Genomic DNA, 12,393 nt, shown 5'->3' on the forward strand with positions numbered 1-12,393 from the left:
TCTCCCCACTTTCCTTCCTCCACTCTCTCTCTCTCTCTCTCTCTCTCTCGTGATGCCCAACATCTTACGCGCCGCAGTAGTTCAAACCTCCTCCGTCTATTTCAACACCCCCAAGACGCTCGCCAGACTTGCTTCTTTGGCCGCAGAGGCGAAGTCGAAGGGCGCGCAACTAGTCGTCTTCCCCGAGGGGTTCATTGGCGGCTATCCCCGCGGGTCCATATTCGGAACCTATCTCGGGAATCGTCAAGAATCTGGACGCGATGAGTTCAAGCGCTACTTCAATGCCGCGATTGCGGTGCCTGGCCCTGAAATCAAGGAATTGGAGAGGATTGCTAGCGAAAATAACCTGTTCCTGGTGGTCGGGGTGATTGAGAGGGGAGGAAGTACGCTCTACTGCACCATTGTGTACGTGGATCCGGTCGATGGGTATCTTGCCAAACATCGCAAGGTACGATTGCGCAAATATAGGCCAACCTGCTAGGTGTGCTAATGCTTCTCTCTCCCTCTCTCCATAGCTGATGCCAACCGCCACAGAGCGGATCCTATGGGGCATGGGGGACGGCTCGACCATGCCCGTCCTCGAAATCGAGTTCATCAAGGAGCAAGCGCATCCGGTGACTGCCAAAATTGGCGGCGCCATCTGCTGGGAGAACTACATGCCCCTTCTCCGGTACTTCTTGTACTCAAAGGGAACGCAAATCTACTGTGCTCCCACCGCGGACGGGCGCGACCGCTGGGTGCAGAGCATGCAGCACATTGCCACCGAGGGCCGCTGCTTCGTTCTCGGCTGCAATCAGTTCAACCGTCAGTCCGACTTTCCCGAAGACCACCCGATCATCGACGGCGACCCACACAACCCCGATCATATCATGTCCTCGGGGGGTAGCGTGATTGTTTCGCCGCTGGGCGAAATCCTGGCGGGTCCCCTGCGTGGCGAGCAAGGGATCCTGGTGGCCGACCTGGACCTTGACGAGATCGTTCGGGCCAAGTTCGAGTTCGACGTGGTTGGGCACTACTCGCGACCAGACGTGTTCACGCTCGAGGTCAATGAGAAGCCCCACGAGAATGTTCGGTCGAAATGACCATCGCGCCGCCCTCCCCCCCATCAGCGAAGGGGAGGAGCAGTCTGCGGCTCCGCCACCCCCTTTCTCCCTGTCTTGTTGCCGGATTTATCGCCTCTTTCGTCATGCATTCTATTTTGTGGCTGAAGGATTTTTTCGATTCGAAAGTGTGAAATTATGGTCGATTCTTGAGCATTTTTTCTTGTTTGCGAAATTGAAAATCCCCTTCCCCGCGCTAAGGTTGTGTCTAGTCATTCACGATTGGGCTTGTTATCTTATACAATAAATATAATCTGCCTCCATTTTCTCGTGCTCCACCACGACCCTCATCCACCGGAAACTTCATCCCTCTTCTCTTTGCAGAATCGGAGGTGAGGTTGCCCGGGACTGATCCTCAACCCATTGATAAAGCCAAGGAAGAGCTATGGATGAGGACGAAACTCTCCCCCCCGATGACGCTTCATCCGCTGGATTACTCCCCCCGGCAATAGCTCCGCCGGCCTTATACCCTTCACCTGATGCCGCCCTTTCCTTGCCCTCTCCACCCGGCACATCGCCCTCGACCCCCACATCCCTCGGAGGTAATGAGGGCGATGTCTGTTCATCCTGCCTCGCCCTAGGTACAAAGAAGCGCAAACCCCCCGGCGAGAAGGGCGCAATAGACACTCCGCTTATAACCCCGATTTCATCGTCATCGCCTTCATTCTCCCCCTCCATGTCGCAACCGTCGGATACCCCAATGTCGCATCCATTATCATCCACTAATCACAGCAACCTCAAACGAGCACACGAGTTCAAACTATTTAATACACGAAACCATAGAAGGATATCACGTACAAAATTGGTAGCCACTCTGCTCATCCTTGCCGCCGGGACCCTCGCTCTACTCGCCGTGATCCTCGACTCCTTCCTGCACCATCTTCGCGATCGGGAAGGATGCGCATCCTCCTATATGCGTCCGAGATACATACGACAGGCAGAGTTCGACAGCGAGCGGACGCGATTCGCGGGGAAATATACACTGTATTTATATCGTGAAAGTGGGTACGATGTGGGGGATGAGGTAGGGGCTTTTCGCTTTGCAATTTCTTTCTTTACCCATGTATACATATGCGTGTCCATTTTGGTTGGTAGCCTTCGGGGATCCCTGTTTTATTTATTCCGGGAAACGCTGGCAGCTACAAGCAGATGCGTTCCATTGCTGCGGAAGCCGCCATCCATTTTTTCCAGTTGGCGGGAGAGCATAAGGAGGCTCAGGAGAGTGAGCTCCTGAACCTGGACTTTTTCACGGGTGAGCCTACTTAAATCTTCCATAGGAATGAATACCGGTCTCAACGCCCTTCTTTTCCCTTTAGTGGATTTCAACGAGGAGCTGACGGCGTTCCACGGGAACTCGCTTTTGGAACAGGCAGAATACCTAAATGACGCGATCCAATACATCCTCACGCAATACCCCCAGGGTCGCAGAGCCAGCTTGGCGAATCGCGTGCTACCCGACCCGACCTCCGTCATTGTTGTGGGGCATTCGATGGGGGGGGTGGTTGCGCGCACCATGTTCATCATGCCCAATTTCCAGCCGGGCACGATCAACACGCTGCTCACGTTTGCCACCCCGCATCTCCTCCCGCCCGTCACCTTCGACCCCGTCATATCCAAGATATACGCCGAGATCACGCAGTTCTGGCGGAGAGGATACGAAACGGGCCGCCTTTCGGAGGTGGTGGTGGTGTCGGTGGTGAGCGGGCGGCTGGACGAGATCGTCTCTTCGGACACAGCCAACCTCAATTCGATCGTGCCTCCCACCCATGGCTTCACCGTGTTCACCTCGGGAGTGCCCAACGTATGGTTGAGCACGGATCATCTGTGCATCCTGTGGTGCAACCAGCTAGTGCGTGTGGTGGCCAAGGCATTGCTGGACATTTCCGATGCACGCCTCTCGGGCCAAACGAAGCCGGTCGCAGAGAGGGTGGAAATACTTCGAAAGGCGCTGGTGGATGGACTCGAGGAGGGCTTCAAGCCACCCGAGAGAGCCGGTCATCTCGGTAGGAAGAGGATGTGTTTCGTCGGTGGTAGATCGGCAACTAACCGAATTTTCTCTCCTTAGATCGAGCCCGTACCCTGGTCGATTTAAACAAGCTGAGGTACACGCTGGCATCCCCACCCTCCTTCGCAAAAAACCTCTCCACCCCTCGGGCCACGTTGGACCCGGAATCCCATCTCATCCCAATCCCCTCCACGACCCTCAACTCTTTCTCCCTCTTGACGGATCAGCCGCTTGGCTCGAGGTTCGACGTCCTCTTGTGTGAAGCCATGGACGCTCTCCTGCCTCTAGATCGCCTCCTCTGTGTATCCGTATCCGCGCATGCGATCCCTGTCCCAGCCTCCTCCGCACGCGAAGAAGTGGCCTTCTCGGGACGAACTTTCCAGCTGGTTGAGATGAGTACAGGAGAGATGCACGACTTTCAGTATGTGGTCTGGATGGATCGGGGCGGCCCTGAGAGCGTGTCCGGGTTTGTCGTGGCGGAATTTTTCAACTCGGAGGAGAACTCCGTCGTGGACGCGTCCAGCATCAAAGGTATTTTGGAGTCTCATTTGTATTTGTTAATTTTCCACGGCCCGTAGTAACCTTGGATTCATTTTTCCCTCCACTCTTGCAGACATCCTCACGAGGGGACTCCACGTCGGAAAATTTGAGGGGCGCCCGATTTTATCCGCTACTGTCCAAATGCCTGCCCTCGAAGGCGGTCTCCTTGCGTATCGCCTCTCGGTCTCTCAGCATGGTTGCCCGCCTGATCGTGCTCTTTTCACGCCCCTGGTTCGCCAGTCCATCCCCACCATGCATGAGGTGAAGTACCACGTTAATGTGTCGGAGGTGGATCTCTTGTTTCACGGGCCGGCGCCCTACTCCACCTCGCTCCTCGCAAGCTCGGATAAGCGAGGGCTGAAGCTGCGCATTTGGGCAGACCCATCCTGCCCGGGGGGGCTAGACGTCCGGGTGAGGCTGAACCTCTACGGGAGCTTGGGTAGGTTGGTCATGCCGTATAGATTGGTGCTCGCCACCTATCCCATGATAATCGTGCTGCTGGTGTTGCGATGGCTGCTGCGTTCCTATCAGCGCGGAGCGGGGTTCCCGCATTTTGGCGAGGGGATTTATCACGTCCTCAAAAAAACCCTTCCCCTGCTGATCCTGGTCACTTCTGCCCTCGCCCTGTATCAGGTGTGGCGGCCCTACACGCCCTCGCCCATTAGTGCGCCCCCGCTGTGGCCAGAGACTGCGCACCTGCGCCCTGCGCTCCACGCGGCGTCTGCCTCCGTCTCGATCCCCCCGCCCTCGTCCCTGCTGAAGCTTCGCAAATTTTCAACCTTTCCGTTCCCCGTCGACGCCTCCATCCACCTCCGTCTGCCCTTGCTCGTGAACTCCGGCCGAGCCTTCTTCGGGACCGAAGAGCTTCTGCTTGGCAACACCGACCCGCTCTTTTGGTGGCTGCCTGGCTTTTTTCTCTTGATCGCTGCGGGCATCACGGTCGTGCTCTGGGCGGTGGTCGGGGGGCTCCTGCGGCTGGCGGTGCAACTGATGGTGGGGCTAGAGCTCCTGGGCCTCCCGCCGGTTTGTACACGACTGCGAGCGTCCCCCGGATCGAATGTGGATCGGTTCCAACGCCGACTCGTTGCCACGGTGGTGCTCTTCGTCCTCGTCGCCACTCTCTTTCCGCACCAGTTTGCCTTTGTGGTGGGGCTCCTCGTTGAAGTGGTCTCGTGCATCCGTGCGGGCATCCAGGCCCACGTCGCCCCTCATCCCGCGGATCGCCAACGCCACCGCAACCGGTTCCATTACCTGGAGGCGGTGCTCGTCCTGTTGATCGCCATGCTCCCGTTCAATCTGACCGTGCTCATGGTTTGGATACGCAACCTCTCGGTGCTCTGGCTCGTGCCCTTCTCCTCGGACCACAACCTGCTCTCGGTGGCCCCCGTACTCTTCCACGCGGAGTTGATGGCCAGCGACAGCGACTGCATGTTTGAGGAGCTGGGGGGGTGGCGGACGCGGTTGCTGATGGAGGCCCTGTGGGCCATCGGGTGTGTCTCGGGGGTGGTGTTTGGAGTTCGCTATGCGTGGTGGGTGAACTGGGTGAGCGTGGGTGGCGTGCTGTGGTTGTGCTGGCTACACCTTCGGAAGGAGACCCGGGAGATGAATGGCCGCATCAACGAGTGGGTGAAGCGACGGCGGAAGCGGTCCTGAGAGGTTTGAGAACGCGGGGCGCCCGCTAATGTGCCTTGGCCCGATGGAGAGAGCCAAGTATAGACTCACGCTTTGCTTTTTTTTTTAAGATTCCTCCTGTTTTCTTATTTTCTTGTGCTTGTCTCCTGTTTGTTTACCTCTTTCTTTTTAATGTGTAAATTTTTTTATGTTTTTCAGCCATCTTTTGTTTTTTTTTCTCCTTGTCGCTTTTTCTACCCTCCACCTGTAATATTCATCTACGATGGTTTAATGGATGGACCATTTGACGCTCCCTCGTACAAGCAGACGCAAACTCCTCTTCATTATGCCACGGGAAATAGAATCAAATAATAGTACAATATTTGTCGACTGAAAAGGGAAAGCAGATAATAAAAAGAAAAAGCAAAATAAAAACATAAACATGTCGCGCATCAATGCAAGAGAGAATAGCGGAGCGAAGGGGGAGAGAGGGAAAGGGCGGAATAGAGGAGGGGGAGAGGGAGGAGGAGGAGCAAAACAGCATATAGAATAGAAAATAAAGCAAAAGAAAACAATTCCACCCTTCACATCGCCTCGTTGGATAATCTTCGCCGTCGCCGACTCCAGTCTTCGCCCCCCACCGACCCAGCGTTCTCTTCGCTCCCCGTTTCTGCCAGCGGCCTCCGCATCCCCCTCAGCATCTTGTTCTCATCCACATCTTGCTGCATCTGCGCCCGCGCCGTCAGGATCGGCTCGTACTCCTTCAGCTGGCTCTTGAAGTTTTCGCATGGATTCATGCAGAACCGCCGCGCCTGCACCATCTCAAAGGCCTCCTCGTAGCCCAGCCCAAGGGTCTCCATTATATAAGCAATCACAAATGTGGGTGCGCTTGAGATGCCGCTGGCGCAGTAGACCAGCACCTTGCCGCCGGAGTGCAGGGCGGCGTCTATAAACTGCTTCGCGGTGGTAAACACTGGGATCATGTTGCGGTGCCGTGAGAGTTCGAGCTCCAGGTACGAAAAGTGCTGAGGATGAAGAGGCCGCAAGAGCTGGTGCTCCTGCTCGTCGCGGACGCAAAGGATATGGGTGATGCCGGCCTGGGTCAAGAGTGGGAGATTGCGGGATGCCGTGTAAGGGCCGAGATAGAGTCCCGACTATACAAGAGAAGAGAGCGAGAGAAGCAAAGAAAAACAATAGGAGGTCATCAGTGGGATATTCTAGAAGCATGTTAGCGATGAATGCGCGATCGAAATGACAATTACAAGTATCTCCTGCATCTCGCGACGCATTTCATACCGCCATTCTAATGGAGGGGGGGTGACCCCATTCATGGTGTGCAGAGCGTTCGATACTATGGAAAATGAAGGAACTAACAAGAGTGGATGCCGGGCCCTATGAAGCGGTTCGTAGTTTGAATTCGCGAAGAGGAAAAATGAAAGCGTCGAACTAGCGTAAAAGCCACCCTTTCGAGGAGCAGCACCTAAATTGAAACCTGCCGTCTTGTCCCAGCTGTCATTATCGTATCCAGCGGCCCCCCACATCGTTGGCCGCTCGTATAGCACAAGCTGCTGCGCAGGCCTGCCGGTGGGATAAAACATGGGCCTTACCCTCAAGCTTCGACGCACCGTCTTCTGCAGCTGTGCCCGGCTTTGGCGAAATAGGCTGTTGTGCTGAGGTAAAACGATATCAAAGCGCGGGTTCATTTTGTGGACTTTTCCAATGGTGCCTTATTCCTGGAAATTCGCCCTGATCCCGTGAATTCTTTAGTGTCCTGGAATAGCGGTAGGGCATACTCCAGGCTCATATTGATGGCCCAATACCCTATCTCAATATCGTCTCGCCAATTGCCGAGGGTCAATAAACATTTGTTCGCCTACAGCAAGCAGCTGTTATTATAAAAAATAGCAAACGGATTGGATTAGGAGAATGGCTGAGGATGAATGTTAGCGGCTCAAATGGGTGAAAAATAAAATACAATGCGAGCTTGGTGGCTAGCTTGAGGTAGGGGTTTGGCAACACCAGTCGCCATTACTCCAAAAAATGGACACCCTTGTGAGGGGTAATTTGGCCCCCCTCAAAGTCGGCCTGCAAATACGAATACTAGCCGAGCTGCAGTTTGCGCGTATTTCCACGATGGAGAGCCCAGAGTGGAGCCTTCTCCCATTCCTTGCGAAGTTCCTCCCCCTGGTTACTCCAATTCGGGTGTTTCAACCAAATTCTAGGCTAGATCGAAGGATTTTAATGCTCTAGCCTAACTCGCCACCCTTCTCCAAAGCTATAAATGGAAAGTAGGAACGCATCCAAAGCCTCAGAAAGCAGCTGTTAATACAAGCTTACTAGGTTGTTAGGAGAGAGAAACATGGCCATCCGGGCGAGAAGAGAGAGATGAATCGAGCGCGAACCATCTCCGTCCATTTACGTAAGCGTTGCCACGGTTTATCAGGCCTTGGACCACCACTTAGCCCTATTAGGCATTCATATAAGGCTCCAGGATGGTAACGAACTCGTATGCCACCAGGTTATGGTGCATGGCAAGCCATCCATTTATTCATGGTCTTGCGGCTGTTTATTGTTTTCACCACCAACACAATAATGCTGTTTGACTTGTGATAACACGCGAATGCCTATCCCATTTAGAGTGACATTGAATTGCGGTTTCATTCCCCTTCTGAGAACACGTGTGTGATATTATGCGACCGCAAGCATACCCCTGTCGGTCATGCCCCCTGTATTCGATCCATAACTAGCACGTTGAGCTGAGCCGGTGTTTCCTGAGTCCAAGACGCTTGCAACCAATATGGATATCTTCGTTAACATTCAATGTTAACTAACATGGAATTATATGAATTTAGATTAGCCATCCCCGATTTAATAGCTCGGGGGAATGATATGGGAGTTGTATCTCTAGATTTGGATCGAGATTGCATCTAAGATGGAGGTGGGGGGGGGGAGTGGCAAGTTTCTTGAACGTGATTTCAGAAAGGCAATGAAACCTGAATCGATGGGAAAAGGAGGCTCTCCTCCACAACGCTTTCCCATGGCATCTCAACGCAATCCCAGTTTTTAACGATTTCACTGATATGCTTCGGTAGGCGTGTAGACTAGAGCAACGGGCGGTGCCCCTGGATAGGGATGCCCCAAACGGTCCACCCCCACCCCCATTTAGGATGAATAGACCTCGACGGTCCCTCCTCGTTACTCTTTTCATAACGTATACCAGAGCCGCGGCTTTTGCCACTCTTCTTCTATCCTATTAAACCAACTCCTGAATTTATTGTGTAACTAGTAGAGAAGAAACATGGGGGTAAAGCGGGAAAGCACGCTACGAGAGGAAAATACGTGGCAGGGGATGTGAGGTAGAGTATAGAGGGGAAAATATAAGATAGGATATCCAAAAAAAAAAGTATGAGGCGAGACATTACGGACTATGAACTACATGCAAAGAGGGGGAGACAAAGGTGAAGCTATAGAAAGAAAAATAGAAAGGAATAATAATAAAGGAACAACAATTTGAAAAGCTCAGCATGCATTTACACGGATGTCATAAGGAAAACCAACGCGATGACCGCGCCGATCCACCAAGTCGCGTGCACGCTCCATGCGGTGCTATTGTACAAGCTGCCGGTCACAGACGGTGCGATGGGGGCCGCGGTTCTGGTAACCATGACCACCGCCGGCACGGTTACTGCATCATTGGTGGAGCTCAGCGCGGTGGAGAGAGGGGCTGCCGATGAGGAGCGGGATTCGGTGGGGGTTTGCGGCTTATTCGGATTGAAGATGGAATCCACATTGGAGACAATGTTGTCGACTATGCCGGGTTTTTTGGGAGGATTATTGGGGGGATTGGTGGGGGCGGGTTGGTTGTTGGGATGGGTTTGGGGAGGATCCTTTTGAGGGCCGCCAAAGATATCATCAAGCAGGCCACGGTCGTGGAGTTGGTGTGAAGCCAGCACTAAAGAGGGGAGGAGCAAGAGAAGGAACGACACGAACAATTTCATCGCGATGCAAACAAATGATGCTCGTGATCAGGGGGACGCTTTAATGAGGGCAAACTGACAGATTAGAGAGGGAGGGGAAATCAAAACAAAAGGATGGAGGAAAATCGGCAATGGCTCAAGTTTTGCCAATTTGTCCCCTCACACTCGATCACTTGTTGCACAAACTAATTAAAACGAAATTTCGAACAAAGATGGAAAAACCGCATCGGCAGCTGCGCAGCCATCGAATGCGGCCGAAATGGATGGCTCAATTGATCCCACAAATAGTCAAGTCCCGCATCTGCTGCAGAATCCCCTCGACCCTGTGCTCCAGCGTCGGGTCCTCCGGCGGGAAATACTCGTGCAGCGTGTCCAGCTTCTCGTGCGTGTGGCGGAAGTACTTCAGCTGCGCCTTGACCATGGCCTCGAACGACGGGTCCAGATAGGGCACGCGTATGTCCACCACCTTGGGCAGCTCGTTGGTGAGCATCATGTTGAGATGCTCGTAGATTTCGCGCGAGACGTTGGCCTCCTGCTCGGCCTAGAGGGGAGAGGGGGGGAGAGGGGGCAGAAGGGTTGGCATTGCTTATACTCCCCTCGCTCGCAAGGGCGAGAAGAAGCGTGTTTGAGAACACGGCCAAGGCCACTTACCCGAGGTAACCGCGAAGCATCCTCGCTCGTCTTGTCCACTAACTTGCGCACCCGGTTTCTCGACGCGTCATAGTCCAGCAGCTTTTTATTGCGCTTCTTGATGGCGTCATTGATCTCTGGAAAGTACGAGCAGAAACGCCCAATTGGATCGATGACCGTTTGCCGGTACGTCTGATCCTATCATGTCGAGAAGTTGCGACAATTCACATGGGGCACCCCTGGAAGGTTTGTAGGCGTATCTCAACTCACCATCTCCAGTCGGAGCATATCCTCCAGGTTATCCATCGTCTGCTTATACCGGATGCCGCACACGCCCATCGGCGCAGACTCGTCGTAGAACTGCTGGATCGTCTCGGCGATACGCTTCTGTGTGCCAGCGACGGCTATTGAATGTCACTTGATTAGGAGGATGCACGGCGCTAAACAAAGTGAAAACTAAGCGAATACCTCTAAGCGAATCCAAGTACCCCTTGGTCTCCTTGTATAGTTTCTCGGACTTCTGCTCCAATCTATCATGATGAGACACGATTATCAGCCCATCCGGACTACACCTGCCCTTCCCATGCCGCACGTTTCTACTTACACCCGAAATCGCCTTTCTTCCTCGTCGAACTCTTGGTCGACCTAGAATGGAAGAGCCCGGTTAGGCCATTATACCCAAGAAAGCATGCGCAGTGGCACAGCTCTTATAATAGATAAACATTGTACCGTCTTCTCCATCGCACCCGCCCGTTGCATAAGCTAGCGAGTAGTTAAGCAAATGAAAGAATGTTAGAAAAGAGGCAGTACTTGACATAATGCGCGTCAACTAATTCAAGGCCGCCTGTATTCTTCTCCGAGCCATGCGGGGAGAATGACGGCGAGCAAAAAATAACGCGATGGCCAGAGAAGAGAAAAGATGGAGATTATTTACCGAGGTCCCCGCACGGTTAAGGTTCTTCTTAAATCCAGACCTATGGGTCGGCCATAGGAAGCCAAATGGAAATGAGGAAAACAGTTAAAATGGCATCAAGCATTTTTGCGGAATAGAAAAAAGACAAGAGACCTACCAGCTCATGAGTGCGTTTATTGCCGGGTAAGAAAGAGCAGGGAAGACGAGGTAAAATAACACTCGCGGTTTAAAAATGGGCTAGGGACAGACAGTTGAGGGACTGCGCCACCGTTCCTTCTCGAGTTCTTGTGCACGCTTTCAATGCAGTCCATACCCCGCTCGAATAGCCTCCTATTTCATTTCAACCAAAAAACTGTGTATGGATGCACAAGGTTAGGTGTGCCCGACTTCATTCCCCATTTTGATAAATCTATTGATGTTTATTATAAAAAAAAAACTGTACAAGATTGCGCTTATGGGCAATTGTGCCGAAGCTTGAAGTTCTACCCTAGATCTCCTTGCCCAAAATATTTCACAACCACCGTGATAAAGATGTTCAGCGAGGCAATACATGGATCCGTCGGCCCTTCCTAAAAATAGGTCAGTTCTCGATAAGCTCCTTCTGTCCTTGGCCATAGGTATGCGCCCAGTTATAGCCATACAAACCAGTTGACTGCGAATGGTCATACACCGTCGGCAGAGGTCGCGCAGAATAAACATTTGATCCGAGGTCATTGCCTTGTCGATTCGTAAGAGGAGGGCGTAGATCCATTGCGACTGTCATACAAACCATTGGGTGAATCGAAGTCAACTACAAGGGAAAAAACAAATCAAAGGAAGAAGAGCCTACCTGCCGCACTGAGATACTAGGCCCTATCCATTTCGTGTGATATTTTAGCAATTGCAGTGCTGTGCGCTAATATTGAAAATAAAATTGGTTTTTTCCGGGTTCCCCTTCAGAGCTTCGAATTGAACTAACCTGATCGATAGAATTAACGGCACTCAAATGGTCGACCTTCTCCTCATTCCCTTCGGCGGATATTTCCTCATCCTTTGATAACTCCTTGGCATCGCCATAGCAAAATGCCATCCATCCTTGCTCGTCCTGGGTTTTCGGGAGTTTATGCCTCATTTTCTCATGCTTATTAGTCTTCGAGAAATGCTAGATGAAGAGATGTTAGTAGAAGCCTTCAAAGCACGGAAATCGGTTAATACCTTGCGCTGTGCTTCAAATGACTTTAAAAAGGTCTCTTGCCACTCCAAATCGGGCACCCATTTTGTAGGCACACCAGGGTTTGCAGAAGGACCAGCCGCGTAGCTCTTAGGCAATTTTCCCGGCGACGAGGATTCGGGAGGCTTTTTCTGAGCTACCACCACAGCAGGCCTTTTCCTGGCCTCCATTCTAATGGTAATTAAAGCAACAATAGATCAGTGGACTTTGGCTACGCGATTAAGTAGGGTCTGCAATCCACCTAACAAGACGAAGGTATTCCTCTCCCGTTGCGGGCGGATTTTCTGGGTTGAGATCAGCCCTTTCTGAGACGGGCAGAACGGAGCGACTGTCTAAATCGTCTTGTTCATCTTCTCCTCGGTACAAAATCGACGACATCCCTAGTGAACAGTAACCAGTCCCAACCG

General features: G+C 52.6%; 6 protein-coding genes across 6 annotated transcripts; 2 read left to right on the forward strand and 4 right to left on the reverse strand.

Annotated features, from left to right (window-relative positions):
- Nucleotides 1–52: 52 nt before the first annotated feature.
- Nucleotides 53–1,082, forward strand: VTP21DRAFT_2313 (uncharacterized protein; the record flags this gene model as incomplete). Its single annotated transcript, XM_069392493.1, has 2 exons — nucleotides 53–448; nucleotides 516–1,082. The coding sequence occupies 2 exons, from the start codon at nucleotides 53–55 to the stop codon at nucleotides 1,080–1,082; spliced, it is 963 nt and encodes a 320-aa protein (XP_069250202.1).
- A 403-nt stretch (nucleotides 1,083–1,485) lies between these two features.
- On the forward strand, nucleotides 1,486–5,298 carry VTP21DRAFT_2314 (uncharacterized protein; the record flags this gene model as incomplete). Its single annotated transcript, XM_069392494.1, has 5 exons — nucleotides 1,486–2,124; nucleotides 2,196–2,352; nucleotides 2,417–3,103; nucleotides 3,166–3,636; nucleotides 3,719–5,298. The coding sequence occupies 5 exons, from the start codon at nucleotides 1,486–1,488 to the stop codon at nucleotides 5,296–5,298; spliced, it is 3,534 nt and encodes a 1,177-aa protein (XP_069250203.1).
- A 542-nt stretch (nucleotides 5,299–5,840) lies between these two features.
- Nucleotides 5,841–6,959, reverse strand: VTP21DRAFT_2315 (uncharacterized protein; the record flags this gene model as incomplete). The annotated part of the gene is made up of 2 exons (XM_069392495.1): nucleotides 5,841–6,410; nucleotides 6,519–6,959. 2 exons carry the CDS (start codon nucleotides 6,957–6,959, stop codon nucleotides 5,841–5,843), a joined length of 1,011 nt encoding a protein of 336 aa, XP_069250204.1.
- A 1,827-nt stretch (nucleotides 6,960–8,786) lies between these two features.
- On the reverse strand, nucleotides 8,787–9,254 carry VTP21DRAFT_2316 (uncharacterized protein; the record flags this gene model as incomplete). Its single annotated transcript, XM_069392496.1, has 1 exon — nucleotides 8,787–9,254. One exon carries the CDS (start codon nucleotides 9,252–9,254, stop codon nucleotides 8,787–8,789), a length of 468 nt encoding a protein of 155 aa, XP_069250205.1.
- A 247-nt stretch (nucleotides 9,255–9,501) lies between these two features.
- VTP21DRAFT_2317 (uncharacterized protein) lies at nucleotides 9,502–10,941 on the reverse strand (the record flags this gene model as incomplete). Its single annotated transcript, XM_069392497.1, has 8 exons — nucleotides 9,502–9,774; nucleotides 9,885–10,061; nucleotides 10,134–10,267; nucleotides 10,332–10,393; nucleotides 10,468–10,508; nucleotides 10,593–10,625; nucleotides 10,798–10,837; nucleotides 10,934–10,941. 8 exons carry the CDS (start codon nucleotides 10,939–10,941, stop codon nucleotides 9,502–9,504), a joined length of 768 nt encoding a protein of 255 aa, XP_069250206.1.
- A 317-nt stretch (nucleotides 10,942–11,258) lies between these two features.
- On the reverse strand, nucleotides 11,259–12,364 carry VTP21DRAFT_2318 (uncharacterized protein; the record flags this gene model as incomplete). The annotated part of the gene is made up of 6 exons (XM_069392498.1): nucleotides 11,259–11,345; nucleotides 11,422–11,532; nucleotides 11,606–11,671; nucleotides 11,735–11,917; nucleotides 11,971–12,157; nucleotides 12,228–12,364. 6 exons carry the CDS (start codon nucleotides 12,362–12,364, stop codon nucleotides 11,259–11,261), a joined length of 771 nt encoding a protein of 256 aa, XP_069250207.1.
- Between the last annotated feature and the right edge of the window lie 29 nt (nucleotides 12,365–12,393).

Source organism: Calcarisporiella thermophila (assembly GCF_041956535.1).
Source record: "Calcarisporiella thermophila strain CBS 279.70 unplaced genomic scaffold VTP21scaffold_14, whole genome shotgun sequence".
Lineage (NCBI taxonomy): Eukaryota > Fungi > Calcarisporiellomycota > Calcarisporiellomycetes > Calcarisporiellales > Calcarisporiellaceae > Calcarisporiella > Calcarisporiella thermophila.